The 18730-nt window shown below is 52.7% G+C and overlaps 1 protein-coding gene across 1 annotated transcript in view; it reads right to left on the reverse strand.

Moving 5' to 3' along the window:
* XYLT1 (xylosyltransferase 1) overlaps nucleotides 1-18052 on the reverse strand; it is a 294235-nt gene extending 276183 nt beyond the window's left edge. The window contains exon 1 of the mRNA XM_032836219.1: nucleotides 17668-18052. Within this exon, the coding sequence (XP_032692110.1) occupies nucleotides 17668-18018 (351 nt within the window). The 5' untranslated portion in view covers nucleotides 18019-18052. The remainder of the gene's footprint in view (nucleotides 1-17667) is intronic.
* Nucleotides 18053-18730: the final 678 nt, after the last annotated feature.

Genomic DNA, 18730 nt, shown 5'->3' on the forward strand with positions numbered 1-18730 from the left:
TAATTTCTGGACTCTGCCCAACAGCCCTGCTCTATGCTGTCAGGCAGCCCACTGTTGGTTTCCTCCCTTCCCCAAAGACCCCCAGAGTCTGCTACCCACTAGCCATGTTGACCCTGGGCGGATTGATGGTGAGGGGAAGGCCCCCAGGTGTTCAGAGTCCGAGAGGGTCCCAATGGCCAGGGGCCGTGTGACTCACTTTGGGCTTTTGGGGCAGAACGTCTGACCTCAGTTTAATCCAACTGGAAAACAGGGCTCAAGAATTCCAGAACCTCTGCCAGGCTCTGGGATGAATCCCACGTTACTTTATGAAATGCTTCGGGCTCGGAAAACATTGTGTTCTCTAGAAAGCAGGACTTGTGAGGGTCTCCCAGACATGGCTGTCACCCTGCCAAGTTCATGGTCAAGAACGTTTGCTACTTGGCCGGGGTTTATGAGCCATTAAGACCACCATTAGCATTTTTTTCCCTCCAAAACACTTGAGGCTATCTTTAGGAATATGTTCTCGCATCTCGGGGAGAAGAAAAAAGATGCTACCTGACCCCCCCGGAAACCTCTCAGGTTCCAATGTTGGACTCACGAGGGCCAGCGCATGAGCTCTGCTGGTTAGACAGGCGTGATTTCCTGCAAGCCACCTTTGCTCTCTCAGCCTCAGCTGCCACGTCTGGCAAATGGGAGAGTAGCAGGACTTGCCCCTCCCCCAGAGCTGTGGTCAGGATTACGTAAAACCGCGCCTGTAAAAACACTCAGTGCCGAGCTGGCTCCATCACGGACACCGCCGCTTTTCTCCTTACTTCTAAGATCCCGTGGCTTGCTAGAGACATCACGGATTTCCTAAGTCTGGGGCCAATGGGGTGTGTGAGCAAACATGAAGGAAATGTACACACCAAATGGTAAAACTCATCCTGGGTGAATTTTAGAAATGCTATTTACTAGACAGGAAAAGTATGCAGCTAAAAGTGAGGTCAATTATGATCATTATTACAATATCTACCTTAATTTTAGGTGAGAAAGCAGGGCGTGAGGTCACATGCCTGACTCAAGGCCACATTGCTGTTCACAGCTGACTAGGAGCAGGATCCCGTCCCCTACCAGAGAGGGAGGGAGGGGAGAGGGGGGCAAGAGAGAACCAGACAGCCCCACCTTGCAGCTCCTCCTCCTCCTCCTTTCCCTACAAAGATTAACAGTAATAATACTAGGAAGCACTTCACGGTGCTTAATATGTGCCCAAGGCCTGTGCTAAATGAACTACCTGTATCCACTCACTTATTTTTCCCAACAACCCCGAGATAGATACCATTACCCTCTTGTTGTACACATGAAGAAACTGACGTACAGCGACTTCGTCTAACTTGCCTAAACTCACAAAGCTTGTAAGTGACAGAGCTGAGCCTGGATCTGAACTCAGGAGGCCCAGCATCAGAATCCACCTACTGGGGCGACTGGGTGGTTCAGTCAGTGGAACCTCTGACTCTTCATTTCCGCTCAGGTCATGACCTCAGGGTTGTGGGATCGAGCCCTGGGTCAGGCTCTGTGCTCAGCACCAAGTCTGCTTGAGGTTTTTCCCCCTTCCATTCCCCTCCCCCTCCTTGCTCACTCCCTCTCTCTCTAAAATAAGTAATTTCTTAAAAAAAAAAAAAAAAAGGAATCCCCCTGCTTACCTAGTCCATCATACCCACACCACGCAACTGAGACAAACACAGCCAAGAGGGGAAGTGGAGGGAAGCAGCACAGAGATACTACGCCGTGTCCCCTGCTCACACACAGGGGAAGGGCTCCTCTGAGCCTGGAGAACAGATCCACGCTCTCCTCCTGGGACTGCTGAGGCCTCCCCCAAGAAGAAGCTGGGAGAGAGGACACCCCCCCCACACCTTGTTCCAGCCATCACTTTAAAGACGGCTGCATATTAGGTAACACAGGGCCCTTGGGAGCATGCGCTCTGCAATGGCCTGCCTAGGGAGAACGCAGACCCGCCCCTTACCAGCTGTGCAACCCTGGGGGAGTTACTTCCCCTCTCTGTGCCCCACTTCCTCACAACGCTCACAGCATAGGGAAACATTAAAAGGAAAACGCTTGGCACGTGGTGAGTGATTAATAAGTGGTCCCTGCTATTATTATTATTCTAATTAACCACGCATCGTCAGTGTCCTCATCCATAGCCCTCTGGATCAGGTACCAACAACACACAGTGAACCCTGAGGTGCTGTCAGTGTGGTGGGGGAGCTGAGAAGAAACCATGCAGCCAGTTTTAGAGAAATCTTTGGCCTCTGGCTCTTAAAATCTCACTTTAAAGCAGGGCTCCCTAGCTCTGGCTTTTGGAGCATCTCATCACCTGGTCTCTCATGTGATTTCCAAAGGAAATGAAAACATCAACTGAGCAACTACTACGTGCCATTCACTGTTCCAGCACTGGGAGTCAGCAGGCCAGACAACCACCATGACATTTGGTGGGGAACATCAATAAGGTCCTGAGAGGCCGGAGTTTATCATCAAGCAGAAGGGGGTGAGTTCTGGGGGGGAATAAGGACCTTTTCTGCACACAACCACACCAGAACAGCCACCTGCACATGGAGAAGGTGCGGAAGGCTCCCAGAAGCCATGTCTGTGTGGTGTGGGTCACAGCTGGGAGAAGGAAAGGTGTATGTAACCTGGCCACCAAAGACCACAAAAGACCTAATACTGAGGATCATAAGAGGCCCCCTAAAAATCCCTTAGTCCGTTTTAAAGATGGGGGGAGAGAGGCCCTGACAGGCCACCCAAGGCCACACAAAGCGAGATACAAAACAGGGACTGGTGCCCAGCGGTCCTGGCTCCTGGAAGTCTAGATCTGCTTTGGAAAGCGTGTAAGTGATCCCAGCACGGCGCAGCCAGTGTAGACACGGCTTCCATCGGGGCCTGGGGCCAGCAGTCCCTTCCCTCAGTCATCTCTGTGTGCCGACACCACCCAGCTGGGGCGGGTGAAGGATGATGCTATCAAAGAATGGGACCCAGGAGAGGCGCGTCCCGATCCAGAGGCAAAGGGAGGCAAAGGGCACCTCATGCTGGAGGGGCAGGGGGCCCTTGGAAAAGCACCCCCACCCGCAATGGTAGGTGTGTTTTCTCTGGGAGGTGGGGGCCCCCCACACAGCGAAGGAGCTCTGGAAAGACCACTGGAGACAGAAGGTTTCATACTATCGACGGTCACCTTTGTTGCTTTCCGCCTCCAAATCACACAGTCCACGTTATTAGGTTTTAGGGAAACGGGGACAACGCATCCACAAACAGAGCCGCAGGAAACCTTGGTGAGAAAGAACATGATGGTGACCAGAAGCTACTACAGATGCTGTTCCGGGCTCTTCCCGGCTAAAGCAGCTGCTCTTGCTTGAGGAGGTCACACTCTGTGCCCCTCTCCCCCCCGACCCCCATCCATGCCTGACCATCTTCTAGCTGTCTCATCTTAAATGCCACCTCCTTGGCAAAGACTGCCCTAATGACCCCTTCTCCATCACTCATGGTCCCCCCAACCAAGACACAAGCTAAAGGTGGGCAGGGACCCCATTTTACTCACTGTTCCTAGCACAGTGCCTGCCACACGACAGGCCCTCGGAAACATGTGTTGAATGAATAAATAAGTAGGGCTGAATGCCCTGGGGAAATCTGTACAGCCACGTACTCATGTCGGTTCTAACATACATCCCCATTGGGGGATGGCCCACGGACGCTGCTGGGACGGCACTGAAGTCAACCCCCAGCTAACCAGCTGGCGTCTGCTTTCTGCCAGAGAGCAGCCAGCTCCATGCTTAGTGAAATCCGTGCTTCTTGCGCATCTGCCCAGGGACCACTCTCCAGTCCCCTCCCACCCCCAGCAGGACCTCTTGGGGGACGGTGGGCCGGCTAGAGAAGGAAGCTGACTGGGCTCTTCCGACAAGCCCCAACAAGACTATTAAGTCATTTTTCAGGCAGTGCCAAGCAAACCTGCAAGATGGGTAGATCCCAGGGAATCTCGTCACTGTCCTCCCAACCCTGGGAGAAGCTTTTGCCTACAGAAGTGTGGCAGTGCCTAGTGGAGGGCCGAGCAGAGCACGCAGGAGCTAATGGAGGAAGGATGCATGCTGCTCAACAGTACTGAAGTGGGGGGACGGTGGAAGGGAGGGAGGGCAGGGGAGGTGGGCACAGGAAGGCAGCTCCTCAGGGGGAGTCTCCGCTCCAAGGCCGTGGCCTACGTGCAACATCAGCCGTCCCCAAAGGGACACCTCAGCACAGTGTTTCAATGAGAAATGACACATGCTCCTGGAGGCTTGAGATCTGATTGGGGACGTAAAGCTGCAGTCATCTGCTTCCCAGCAAGGAAACCAGCGCAGCGAAGAGATAAACAGAAGTCAGTCAAAGCAGGGAGAGTGACATGGAGAAAAACTCGCCTAATTCTGCCAGACCTGTTTTGCTGCAGGAAGATAAGAGTCATTTGGACAATATGGCTTCAGCATAAGAAATGAAATGATGGCACCATTCCCAAAAGCAAGCCAAAGCAGTGAATGTCAGGCAAGTTCCCAACATCCTTGAAGGTTCTGAGCTAGAAGAACAGCACACCCTCAATGAACTGTGGTCCTACTGACCCTCTGTTTTGCAAAACTAATTACTTCTTTGGAAAGTAAGCTTGGGTCCAGAGTTTCAGCACATGCAAGTCCCATCAGGCAGGAAAAGTAAGACTTCCAAATGAAAATACCTTTGTCAAAATCAACCTGTTCCAAACAAAACTGCCCCCCACCTCCAAAAAAGTACTTAAACCAGCTTCTCCTAGGTACAGACCTAACAGAAATGTTTACCAAAACTATTTGTTTAGCAAAGGACCTGCACAAAAATGCTCATGGCATCGCCCTGCCCCAAACTGGGAATCTCCCAAAGGCCCATAAACACAATACAAATGTAAACTGTCTATATTCCAGAATGCACTATGACACGGCCACGTGAATGAACAATTACAAACATGTGACATGATATGGACACAGGGTCAGCAAAATGTTTCTGTTAAGGGCCAGATAGTAAAGATCTTGGGCTTTGTGGGCCACATGGTCATTGTCCAGACTACTCAACTCGACCATTACAGGGCAAAAAGCAAGACACGGCCAGTATGCAAATAAATTGGACACGACTATGCTCCTATAAAGTTTTATTTATGGACCCTGAAATTTCGATTTCATATAGTTTTCCCATGCCATGAAGTGTTATTCGTCTTTTGATTTCCCTCCCCCCCCAAGCCACTTAAAAATGTGAAATCCATTTTTACCCACAGGCCACGTGGAAACTGGCAACCCGGACCTGGCCCGAGGGCTGCAGTTGGCCAACATCTGATATAATCTCACATAATCTCATCTCACATAATGCTAAGCAAAACAGACCAGGGATCAAGTTGTCCAGATTGTGTGATTCTGTTTCTCAAAAGAAGCAAGAGTAACCTACAGGGTCAGAAGTCACCATCAGGGCTGCCTCTGGAGTTGTGGGAACTGGAAGTGGGGAAAGGAAGGATCTTGACAGGGTGTGGACCAGCAGCGAACTCTCAGGCTCTGTGCTCTGGACCTGGGTCCTGGTCACAGGAGCATGGCTACTGGTGGAGCTCTGAATTTTATGGTTTGGGAACTTTTGGGTACTCATGTTCTATTTCAAGATAAACTTCAAGAGTTGTTAAAGTCAAGGCAGACCCACTCGATGAGCTTCAGAAACAGAAATGTAAAGAGAACCACGGCCGTCCTGTTAAATTAGCCAAGAGTCCCTCACTATGGCCAGACATCAGCCGACGCCAGAGTATTTAATTAGGGGCAGATCTGAGTCTCCACCCTTCTAGGTGTTACCACATTTGCTTCTGGAGGGAGGTCATTCCACGGTTCAAGGGATGGCACCGACCTCAGACTCCCGTCAGGGTGTTCCCCGGGGCATTTGTGGGGAAACACACCTGACTCCCTGCTCCTCCTCACAGGGAAACAGGCCATCAATCCCGTTAACAGAAACAGCATCTGGCAACCCAAGGGGCCTCCAACCTGCAGCAAAGCCCGTGCTGGACCCACAGAAAGGAGGAAGGCCAGGTCTGGCTTCCGTTTGATTCTGAGGGAACAGGCGGTTAATTATTTCTTCTTACAGTCGGCAGCTGAGTCTCACTCAAATCCGCGCTTGTAATTATCGCTGTAATTATTATTTTAATACAAATCAGCAACATATCAAAATATTAGCCTGTAGATGCTCCCTCACCACTCCAAGACTATTGGTGGAGGGTGGAGGGCGCCACCCCTGTCCGGCTCCTCCGGCCAGGACGGCGGGAACTTCGGTGACGGGACTACCACCGCGGCCGGATGCCCAGCTTGGCAGGGCCCGACCTCCGTAAAACAGTCATGTTTCGCACTCACCCTGGCGGGGCTGACAAGGAGTGACCCACCAGCCACTGCCGGGTCTTGATGCTTCCATCCATGCAATGGGCGGACAACTAGTGCCAACTCTCCCGCAGCGCCATTTGCCAGAATTCCCAGCCGCAAGGGCTCTGGGGAAACATTCCGTGTCGCACGCACGCACGCACGCACGGTAAGGGACGCCCAGGCTGCAATTCCGCTGCTCTGTGATCAGGGGCCCCCGTCTGTGAAGGGGGATCAAGTCCGGAAGCTGCTGTCCGTGATTCAGCCGGAGAACCCAGGAGGTGCTGCTGAGCACAGTGCCTGGCGCCCAGCGAGCATTTAACACATAATAGCACGGACTCTCACCATCCTCCTCCTCGTTATTTTGAGCTGAATACTCGGATCCTCACACTCAAATAACCAAGCCAGGGGGGCGGGCTCCAGGGTGAACCGGGAAGTGGGGCCCTAGGCAGAAGGACAGCCCCTACTTCCCTCCCCCAAATATGTGCTTCTTTGGTAATGAAGACCAAAGTTTCACAGTCTTTTTCTTTAGAGAGAGAGAGAGGAAGGGGCAGAGGGAGAAGGAAAAAGAGAGAATCTCAAGCAAGTTCCACACTTAGCACAGAGTCCGACCTGGGACTCGAGCTCACGACCCTGATACGACCTAAGCTGAAATCATGAGTCAGATACTAAAATTGAGCCACCCAGGCACCCCCAGAATTTCAAATTTTTAAACACGAACTCCAAACTAGCTTTTTACTTGAAATCACACATATGTAGATGTTGGCCAGTGATTTAAAGTTTTTTAACAAAAGGAGGAGGATGCAAACTCGGAGCTGCCACTCCGCCAGCTGCAGCACAGACCCTGCCCACGGGGAGCCAGGTTTGCCCCCTCGGTACTTTCTCATGTCCACTTTTGTTGGGGGTTCGTACTGCCTGCTCTCTCTCTGATGGAGAGTTTGTTGGCTCAACATGACTTTTTTCACCCTAAAAAAAAGCCAAAATAGCAGTGAACCCCCGGACCAAAGAAGAGTTGATCCGGGCCATGCCCACTTGTGAACCCGGCCGTTTTCTGTGACTCCCACCTCTGCGTCACCTCCTCTACCCTGGCCACTGTCATCACCTCGTCTCCTAAACAAGAGGGAATCAGATGTAACAATTCTGAAACCATTCCTGAATAGGGTGAAGGGAAAAAACAGGTAATGAGAGTATTTTACATCAGGAATGGAATCTTTGTAACCGCCTGATGACAAGCAAATGGGGTTCTCTGTGTCTTTTATTACAGCTGCCCCTTCTGAGCTGGGGATAAAAGAGAGAGAGAAAGAGAGACAATGAATAGGCTTTTATTTCAAAGAGAACATCTGCAAAGCATGGTCCTACATTAAAAAATAAACAGAAAACAGCCACTAGTCTGGGGGGAAAAAAAAAAGATTTCCCATTACATCTCTAATTAATAAAGCCCCATTTCACAAGGAAAGAAGAAGAACAGAAAGAGAACAACTTTCCCACATCCCCAAAGAGAGGATGCTTAATGAGGTAACCCCTGGATTCCTTGATCCGTCTAATCTGGTTTTAATACTATCCTTAAATAATGTATACATTAGCTCTCCACTACCAAAAACATTTGTTTATTTTATTAACGTGAGCCCAGTTGAGTGCTAAGACTCTGCGAAATTATCATGCTGTCCTTGGGCTCTGTTTTTATTGCTTGTCTCCTTGCTCGTTATAAAATGATTAGCTGTCTCCACTGCCCTTTTGAATTGCTGTTCAGGTTGCAGTGCGGTTTGTTACCCCGGTTCTGAGCATGAGAGTCTTGATTCGGGGTTAAGTTAACAGAGTCATTACGGGTCCATCCAGGTACTCATTCATCACGGTTAATTCCAGGTGCAACACATGGGGGACTCGCAGACACAGCCAACGTGAAGCGAACGCTCAGCATGAATCTAAGAGATGCACATGAAGGGTCCAGACCCAAACCCAGAAGACGATCCGGAGAAGCCCCATCACTGTAGGAGTGACGCAGAGAGCGGCTGAGACCGTCAGAGAGGGCTGGTAACCGTGACTTCCACTCAGACCCAGAGCACGGTTCTTCCTAATGTCTCACTGAAATCCTCTCCACTCAAACATCAGAACAAAATGGCACCACTGTTGATCGAAGGAGCAGAGTATGTTCAAACTGGGGAACCCAACGTTTCCCGAACATTGGTCATTCCAGCACACCCCTGGGAGGCATTCACCATCTAAACTGAGGCCAGAATTAGGATTAGAATTAGGGCTTGGTACTGTTACTCAGGCATACTCATTATGTTTTTCCAACTCGTCTCCCTTAAATGCCACTTTATGCACAGGCTAAGCGATAAGAGTCCCAAGTTTTCGTTCTGACCGAACAGTCATATTTGTAGATTTTCCGTAATATACATTTAAAGAACTATACAGTATTACAGTTTTTGAAAATATTCACCCACTGGGCACAAAAAGATGAAAGTGACGGTGTGTGTGTCCCCAACGGTGCTGGAAGCCAAGCCATGGTGTTCCAGAATGTTCCACCCTTCCACCTGCCGCGACCAGCTCTCTGGCAACTCTCTCGATCCTGACCTGTGTTACTGGGGTCAGAGGCTGGAGGGAGCACATGAAGTGGGAGGCAGATAATTCAAAACAGCATGTCCGCTGCGTTCCCACCATAGGGGAAACCATTAACCAAACCGTAGAACACATGGGTCTGTTTTTGTTGAGGACACTGCCTTCACAAGGGCTTGCTCCTTGTGAGGATCTGCACCTTCTGGGTACACAGCAGCAGCGAGGGAGGGAAGGAAACCTCCATCGTGCCCAGGGGAAGCAGAAGCAGTCGAGGTTAATAAGTGCTGTGAATAAACCACATGGGGATAATTGAAAGGTGACCACAGACACTTATTTTTAGCTCATCACAGTGAACACGGAGATCTTCCAAACAGAGGCTGCAAATTCAGCAGTCCAAAGGGGCCATTTAGGTATCACGGGGTAAAGAAAAGATCCAGGTGTGTGTTTTTTGGGGGGGCGGGGTGTGCTCAGGAATCTGGAGGGTCTTGGGGACAGCCCCTCCCCCACTGGGCCAGTTGAAAAGCAAGAATGGGGGCCCAGTGCTGTCAGATCTTGTGACTTTTTAGAGTCATGCCCATAATCCCCATCACAGCACAGCATATCTTAATCCTGAAGGTTCAGTGCCTTTTTGTTTGAACCTACTGTGTGGGCCAAACCAAATCTACCCACTGGCCATGAATCTGAGAGCCTCTCTTGCAAACATCTGTCATGATGAGGCTGCATCAAGAAAAGAAAACAGGAGCCCCCATCGTGGGCCAGAGCTGGGCCTCATCACCAGGCCCTTCCAGCTTGGTGCCTTTCTGGCACCCACGATCAGAGGAGGAAACTGAGCCCCTCAGAGGAGAAGTAATACACCCGGGTCACACAGGTATGAAGGGTGGAGCTGGGCGGTGCACTCCAGCTGTCAGAGCCCTGGCCCCGCCCCACCTCCACCCCGCCTCGCCCCGCCCTACCCTACCCTGCCCCTACCCATCACATGACCGGCTTCCCAGGCTCTGGTCCCTTTGCGAACCTCAGGCAGCTAGCTCACTGCTCATCTCCAGGCTCCCTATTAAGCTGTAAGAAGAGCTTGAGTGGAGCAGCCTAGACCTCATGGCTAGTAGTTTGGAGGGTGGTGGGAGACTGGAGGACTTCCAGGCCCCTGAATCATACATTCCTGGCCCCCAACCTGTCCAGAGGACACCTTCCTCTTGTGTCCAAGAGGCCACTCTGGCGAAGTGAGACTGGCAGTGAATTGGGCTAGGATGTGAAAGGAACCTCTTTATAAAACCAGCAACAGCCCCACCCTTCACCTGCCGGGCTGGTTCTCCTGAGAGCAGGAAGCGCATTTGTCCTGTTCATGAAGGCAGTAGCGGTGCGGGCACGCCCTCACTGCTGGAGCGGAGGATGGGTAGATGGATGGATGGACGGACATATGTGGATGGATGGACATACGGATGGACGCACGCATGGATGGGTGGATGGATGCATGGATAGACGGATGGACGTACGCGCATGTGCACTTACGAATGAACAGATGGGAGGGGAGGGAGGGCGGGACAAGGGACTTACTGAACTGGACAGAGACTAGGAACAGGGTCTGGGGAGTCACCACCAGCCTTCAATCCCTGTAACTGAACACTTTCAGCTGGTCAACACTTATGCAACTTCTTGCCTTAGTTTTTATTATTTGTCATCAGTAATACAGAGATCACCTTTAACGTACAGTATGTTGTAAGAATTCCTAAAATCATGCCCTCCTGCAGCATCTGGTAGAAGGCAAACTTCCAACACAGAGAAATCCTGCTCGCCCTCCCCACGGTTAGCATCACGGTTACAATGTCTGCACCCCGTGAGTACAGGACAGCTGTAGCCATCTCTCCACCCCATGAGCTTGACTCCTTTGGGCTTAATCAATGTTGCTCAGGGCCAAGGATTACAGGAAAGGATTCGCTAGGAGGAGAAATGCTAGTCATTAGCACCCACAGACACATTAGCCTGGATTAGATACCCAGATAAGCCAGCGTCATCTGGGCTGGGACAAACCAGGCCAGAGATGGATCAAACTCATTTCCCTGTCCGCAGAGGGCCCTAGAGGGGCAGATCCTCCTTCAGAAGAGACTCAAGCAATGCTCTTCGGTGCCTCCTCCTCCCCCACCTGGCTGGGGATCTGCGCTCCTAGGCCCTGACACTGACAATGCCAGGTTCCCTGCTCAGGACAGTGTGGAGCTGGTTAAGGTGATACCGTCCCCCCTCTCCCTGCTGCTCTCTCTTCAACACGCTGCTTCAGTGGGGGAGGGGGCAACCCTAACCACAGGGACACAACCTGATGAGTATCTGCGGGCAAACGGGTAGTTTCTGTTGCAGGCGGAAGGAAGTGCCCACGAGACAATCAGCCTGAGTGTTCTCAGATACATCCCTGCCTTCCCCGGGCTCTTGGCGGGTTCCTCAGGGGCTCCTCCAGAGAGAACCACAGAGCAGCTGAACTGAGCGGGTGGAGAAGCAGGAAGCCCACTGAGAATGAATGAAAGGTTGTTTCCACTGGCCCAGGAGCCTTGCAGAGCACCCTCCTTCCTTCCTCTCCTGGCTGGAGAGAGCTGAATTCAAAACTCCTTCCTCCCGTCAGCACAGCAGGTCAAGTTCAACCCTCATATGTATGCTGCACATTTTGCCATCAGGTGATACCTTCCGCTCCAGGACCATAACATCCTGTGCTCGGGACTGGGCTTCCTGACCAAATCAACTACCTAGGCGCCTCCTTGAATGAGTTCTGCAGTTCTGAGGTTAGGGACCCTTGAAAGATGCTTATAAGAGGGAGGGTGGAGAGCAGAGCTGGTAAGAGCCTGGATTGTCTGGGTTCAAATCCTGGCTCCGCCATTATAAGGTGAACCCTGGGAAAGTTGCTTAAGCTCCTCCCTCTGCCTCAGTTTCCTCCATCGCGTGAGGTTTAAATGAGTTCTCGCTTGTAAAACACCCGGGACGGGGCCTGGTTATAGTAAGCACCAGGATGACTAGAATACACATTCGCTGAAGGAATAAAGGGGTTAATGCATAAGGGGGGGGGCTTCAAATGGTGCCCAGCACGTTATAGCTGCCACATGGAGACTCATTACTGTTACTATTACTCCCTGTCTGTGTCATTATTTAGGGGTCTGATTCCACAAAAACGGCCTATCTGCTCCTTTTCCTAGGGTCGGCACATTTTTGGAAATCTGCAGTCAGAACTGAGAGAAGTGGGATGAAGACTTCCAGGAATCACGTGGCTGCATCTGGGGTTTTTCAAAGAACGGCGCAGACACGGCGCTCAGAAACCCATAGGTGCACTGGACAAAGGCGGACCTCGCTTTGTTGTCCCGCTCTGCTGCTCTCCCCCCTGCCCCCGACTCTGCACTCTCGGGGAGCAAGCCACTTTGCCTCTCTGAGCCTGTTTCGGCGGCTGTGAGAGGGGGACAGCCACAGTCCTAGCCCACACAGCCCGGGAGATTCACTAAGACGGTGAAGGTAATAACCGCCAAGTCCTCATTTTTCCTGCCACGCAACCAGCACTCAAAAGACCCACAATTTCTAGCCAGGCGTCCTTAGTTTAACTTCTGTGTAAGTTGGAGAGCGATCTCCTTCTGTCCCGGGTGTTTCGTTTCGTTTTCTTTTGCGTGTGTGTGTGCACGGGAGCATCTTAATAAGATAATGTGTGCGAAACATCTAAAGGAGGCTTGGCATACAGCTGGCACTCAGTAAGTACCAGTGCTCCTCCCTCGACCACATTCTAGCCTGCTCCAAGGCGAGCTCACTCCCGGGCCTTGGATTCACTCTCCTGCCTTGGCTTTCACTCAAAGCCAACTTTCCATGGGAAAATGAATAATTGCAAAAAATTGCTTACTTTCAAACATACTAAGATTTTCTTTGCAAGAACAACAGCTCACACTGCGGCGTGTTCGTGTGCCAGGCCCCAAGCAGTTCACATGTATTAATACATCTCATCCTCACATGACCTTTGGCAGTAGCTCGGATAGTCAGAGGAGCAGAGCAGAAGGATTTGCCCAAGGTCATGGAGATGGCCAAGAGCACAGCCCAACTTGAACCCAGCTGTGTCAGACGCAAAGACACTTAATGGTCTCTTTCCTGGGAACTGGGGCCTGGCACCCATTTCCCAGGACTTTTTCCTCCTGCTCCCATGCCTTTTCCTTCGAACTCGGGTTTTGCTGGGGTTGAGTTTATGTTTGACTTTTAGTTTTGCCCGAGATCTTTTCTTCTTGGTACTGATAGATGGGGACCAGGGTCCACAGAAATGGGAGAAATGCAAAGAAAATGGGGAGCATTCTCCTAAGGGACAAGACTCAGGGCAGTGTTCACCAAGAGACAGAGAGAAGGTCAGCCATTACACCACACACACTGTGCAGTCTGATGATGGTGGCACCATGGATTTTTGTCTTTCTGCATACAAATTTATGGCCCCACGGATCATAAACAGTCTGCATGAGGACAGCTCCTGACTACAGAGATACTCTTCTTTTTTTTTTCCTTTAAGGTTGTATTTATTTGACAGAGAGAGAGAGAGAGAAAGCAGGCAGAGAGGCAGGCAGAGGGAGAAGGAGAAGCAGACTCCCCACTGAGCAGGGCGCCCGATGAAGGGCTCGATCCCAGGATGCTGGGACCATGACCTGAGCTGAAGGCAGACGCTTAACTGACTGAGCCACCCAGGCACCCCCACAGAGATATTCTTAAGGATACTTTGTTTTCTGGGGAAACATACACACATGTGTGCACCCATGTGCAATGTCAGATGCCTCAGTTCAAAACACCAAATTTCCCTTCCTATTAAGACCATGGATCAAAGTTGGACAAGCCCCAGCAAACAGGGACTAACGCCTTGGCTTCTTATTTGCAAAACACCAAGTATTTTGTCACATAAACTTGGAGAAGATTAAAAAGAAAAAGAATTGATAAACGAGAGAGAATATCTAGAGTGTGGCGAAATGGAAGGAAGGCAAAGTACACATATACAATTACATATATACACCTATGTGTCTAATAATTTCTACTTTTATTTATCTGTTCTATTTAGCATTTTCCAGTATATGATTAAGCAGATGGCAACATTTGCAGTAAGATAAATATTGTTCAATGATGCATATTTCTGTATACAAAGTGTAATGTATTGCTCAAGCAAAATAAAACCCCATTGAGAGTGTGAAAAAAAGAAAATCCAGCCATCAATAAAATACCCTCTGTTCTCTCTGGTCTCTCTGAGAAGCCACACCTCTCGGGCCGTTAGAACCAGAGGTGATCTGGATACAGTGAACTAATTTTTCAAAGTCACTGCCAACGTCTGAAAAAGTCCTGAGTTATCTGAGTAATGTGAAGTATGAGGAACTTCTGCCAAAAAAAATCAACAGTTCCACGGGGTCAGACGATACAGAAACCCCACTCGACGTTAAGGATGCACGCGCATGGAAGGGCGATGAAGAATTTCGCTCCTTGAATGAAACTTACTGGATAGCAAATTATCTAAGGGCGCAAGGAAAAAACGGGACTCCGAGAGGATCACAGGAGGTGAAGGGAAAGAAAATAAATGTCCGTTATGTGAACACACACGGCTCTCTTTCATTTGTCCCCAATCCCTCCAGAACCTAGAACGTGATCTTTTTGACACTCTCCCAGTGTGTTTCCTCCCTTTAGAAGTGAGCCCATCTGTTTCTTGAATTCTGAGATGACAGTCAAAGCCACAGCTTACAGGAGACCCAGTGAAGGACTCGATGTCTCAGCCACAACTCTGCTCCAAGCCACCCGATAATTCTAATATTTAAGAGCTTTGGAAGAGGTGGAGAGGGAAACAGGAGCTTGCAAATCTTTGATAGATATGCCCGTCTCGTCACTATCCTCATGCTGTCTCTGACTCTGCTTGAGAAACTGCATGTTTCTTCTTGGCTCTTTAAAATGCACCAGAAATACAATCAGGTCCCTCTACTGGGGCGCCACTCCCCAGACAAAAAAGGCAGCAAGTGAAGAGACTCTGGGACGGTGGGCACAAGGAAGCAGCAAGGTCTTGCTTAGAAAACGCTCTGGACACAGTGCCTGCCGGACACTCTTTGGGACACACTCACCAGCACCCCCAGCAGCACCAATGGGGCCACAGACTCGTTTTGCCTGCAAGAATTGCACCTGCCCCACCCCACCCCACCCCAGCCTCAAGAGAGCACAGAGATGAAGTATCACGTCCCAAGCATGTGTCTCACCAGCTCTCTGAGAGAGCCATCTGGAAAATCACAGGGATTTTTTTTTTTTTTTTTTTTTTTTTACCGTCCCACTTCTGAATCTATCCTCCAAGGCATCGTGCTAGCAGCTCGGGCCCCGACAGCCCACGTGTTGCAAGGGCCTGAGTGGCTTTCGAAAAGGTCTGGTCCTCCCAGCCCGGCAGCCCAAGCTCAGGCGTGTTGTCGGACTTTGGGAACAGCCTGCCCCCTTCTGGTCTCCTTGAGCTCCATGGAAGGGCAGGGGCTGGGTGGGCACGGCTAGAGGAAGACAGACCCCCGGATCCCTCCAGCATGTCTGCGCTGTGATTTCAGGATCTAGCAGTGCATGGGGGTAGAAATGGGGCAGGGAAAAGAGGAGACAGACAAGCAGATAAAATAAAATACAAATCCAAGGGACAGAACAGTTCACAACAGCGCGGCAGACATCCTCAGAGAAGGGAGGAGAATCAAAAAATAAAATAAAATAAAATAAAAAAAGCTATGTCTATAACCGAAGGTGAAGAAATTGACACCTGGGGAGACCCAGGGCAGGGGACAGTAATTAAGCCCACAGATGAAAGCAGAGTTTCAAAAAGCAGTGCCACTCTGCTGCTGCTGGAACGGGTATGCCAACAGGAATAAAAAAAGGAAACGACACGCTCCCACCTACCTTCCCAACTGCAAACCTCTCTGCGGCTGGGCTGGGAGGCGCGAGAATAGGATACCGAAGTGAGCGCACACAGACGGAATGGATGGAGAACTCAAAATGTTCAGGACCCAGGAAGAAATCCAGGCCTCCTTCCCTCTTGCCATTTATTTCAACAGGTGGTCTCTGCCCCCAAGATACACCTCCCGGTGCCTGTCTGATTTCCAGATGCAAAGGGTATAGGAAGCCCCATGCCGCCATCTTCAGCCCACATTTTCCCACTCTGGGCCAGCAGTGCACGTGCTGACCCCCACCCCGGCACTGCACCTCCCAGTAGGGCTCCAAATCCAGAACCAACGTCAAATTGCATTTCTGCCCAAACAGTTCAGCCCAGGAGTTCAAAGGCAGTGTCTGGGAGTACCCTTCTCTGGAACTACAAGGCCACAGGACATTGGGAATGTTCTGGTTCTCCATCAGGAATCTCCCTCCACTCCCCTCCCCACAAACAAGGGAAAGATGTCCATCTGCTACCCACGCAGACAACCAGCAACGTGAAATGCCATCACGTCACCTCCTGGGGCACAAAGAGCCGCACTCTGGCAAAGCGGGTCACCATTGATTTCAAAGAAGTTTAACAGAACAGAAAGCAGCACGCTGTGTCTGAAGGTAATCTTCAGCGAGGGCTCCCAGAGCGACAAACGACACAGACATGCATTCAGTGCCAAAGGATTCTGAAACTAACCCCTGACATCTGATGTCCCCCAGGGGCTAGGAGAACCCCTGTAGGCAAATGGCATAAGGAAGATAAAGACAGACACACTGCGCATTGTTATTCCTGAAGACAGACACGCACACCCACAGGGCACAGAGAGCCAGTCCCAGAGTTGAGGACTCTGACCTCCTGTCCTGTGTGTCCTAGCTCAGTGGGCTCAGCAAGGCAACCCAGAGAAGGTGTCAAAGACATCACTAGAGAAGTTGGGGACAGGATAGGAGGACACCAGGTGGCCCAGGAAGGTCTATGGAAAAACCAGTTTCAGAGCTCAGACTGTTCACACCCCAGGAAAGCAAAGAAAACCCAGAAAGAGCCAAAGTCGTGATGATGTGGTCAGAGACACAGCTGGTGACATTAACCGGCTAGGCACAAGACAGAGAGCCAGACAGCCATCTAGGAGAAGGGGCCATGCCCTGACACTGGACAGCTTGGTGAGAAAAGTCAGGGAGGGCACCAGGAGAGGACAAGGTTAGAGACGGAGGAGGTAGAGATAGGAGTCGCAGACAGACAGACAGACATGGCAGACAGGAGATCTAAAGTAAGACCAGGCGCCCAAGCCTGAATCCTGATTCAGGGAGCCGGCTGGGGATTTGGGACACCGATCTTATACCATGTCTCAGACCAGGAAAAGACAGCAAGCAGGGCACTGAGTTGTCTGCACTCAGCTCAGCAAAAACCAGAAAGATGCTGTGAGCACCACCCATGAACAGCGGCTGAGGATCCCGGGCACGATCCACGCACTCAGACAGTGAGCGAGGCACCAACACCCACATGCCTAGTGCAAGTCGGGGCGCCCAGCAAGAGTGACGGGGAACAGGAACCCAGCCAGGCTCTGGTAACCCCCAAAGCGCCTCCTCTGGAGATAACTTCCCCAGACCCCAAGGGGGCAGTCCAAAGACTCGGGATGGGGCAGCCCAAACGGCCCCCCGAGCCTCGGCAGGGACCCCGCCCCAGCTTCCAGGGAAAGAGATGGGGAGCTGGCAGGCTTGGGGAGTCCCAGTCTGATGCCCAGGGTTCAAAGGCTGAGGGGGGAGGCAGCTTGGGGTCGGGGCTGCCTCCTTCTCACCCTCCCTCCCTCCCTCTGGGACGCGAGCCGAAAGGGCATCTTACCAGCGCCCGCGCGGGCAGTGCCCGCCGGCTGGCCGGCTGCTGCGCCCGGGGTTCTCCCGGGCCGCCTCCCCGCGCCCGCGCCGGGGCCCCCAGTCCTCCGCCGCCGCCGCCGCCGCCTCGGGCTGCAGCCGGCCCGGCGGGCAGGTCCCGGCGCTCCCGGCGCGGGGCCGGGGCCGGGGGCGGTTGTTCCACGCCGCCGGCCGCTGCGCCCCCGCGGCGCTCCCCGGCCCCGGAGTCGAGGCTGCTGAAATTCCACACGACCAGCGTCTGCAGCAGCAGCACCGTGAGCGCCGCGAGCAGCGCCGAGTGCGAGCGCCGGGCCAGCCTCCGGGCGCACGGCGCCGCCACCATCTTCGGAGCGCGGCGGACGAGCGGGGCGCGGGGACCCCGGGCGCTCCGGGCCGCCCCCGCGCTCCCCGCGGCTCCCGCGGCCGCCGGCTGCCGCTCGGGCTCGCGCTCGGGCCGCCGCCGCCGCCTCGGCTCGCCGCTGCTCCTCCTCCTCCTCCGCCGCCGCCGCCGCCGCCTCCACCGCCGCGGCGCGGAGTTTTCAGACGGGCAGGGACCCGGACGTCACCAGGAGGAGGGGAAGGCGGGGAGGCGGGGAGCAGGAGGCCGCGGAGGGGGCCGCGGGGCGCGCGCGCTCGGGGAAGGGGCGCGCAGGACGGGCGGGCGCCTGGCCCGCGGGGCTCTCCTCCCCACAGCCCTCCGCCGGGGGAGGGGGTGGTGGCTGGCTGGGGGCTTGCGGGGAGGTAGGGTGGGGGGTGCGGAACGCGGGCCGGGGTGGCGAGGGGCGGGGCCTGGGGGCGGAGCGAGGGAGGAAAAAGGAGGAGGGAAAGGAAGGGGGTGGGGGCGAGCGGAGAGGACGCACACCCCCCATGGCAAGAGTAGGAGTGGGGTGGGGGAAAGGGGGACCGTTTCCCCGCGGAGAAAAGGGGCGAGGGCAGAAAAGCAGGGGAGTTCTGGGTGAGGGTGGGCGCGCTCAGAATCAAGGGGAGGTCAGGAGGATCTGGGGGTCCTGAGATCCTGCCTTCCGTGTGGGAAGCCGACACGAGGCAGCTGAGCG

The sequence above is a fragment of the Lontra canadensis genome, unplaced genomic scaffold (assembly GCF_010015895.1).
Source record: "Lontra canadensis isolate GAN:19392208 unplaced genomic scaffold, GSC_riverotter_1.0 scaffold91, whole genome shotgun sequence".
Lineage (NCBI taxonomy): Eukaryota > Metazoa > Chordata > Mammalia > Carnivora > Mustelidae > Lontra > Lontra canadensis.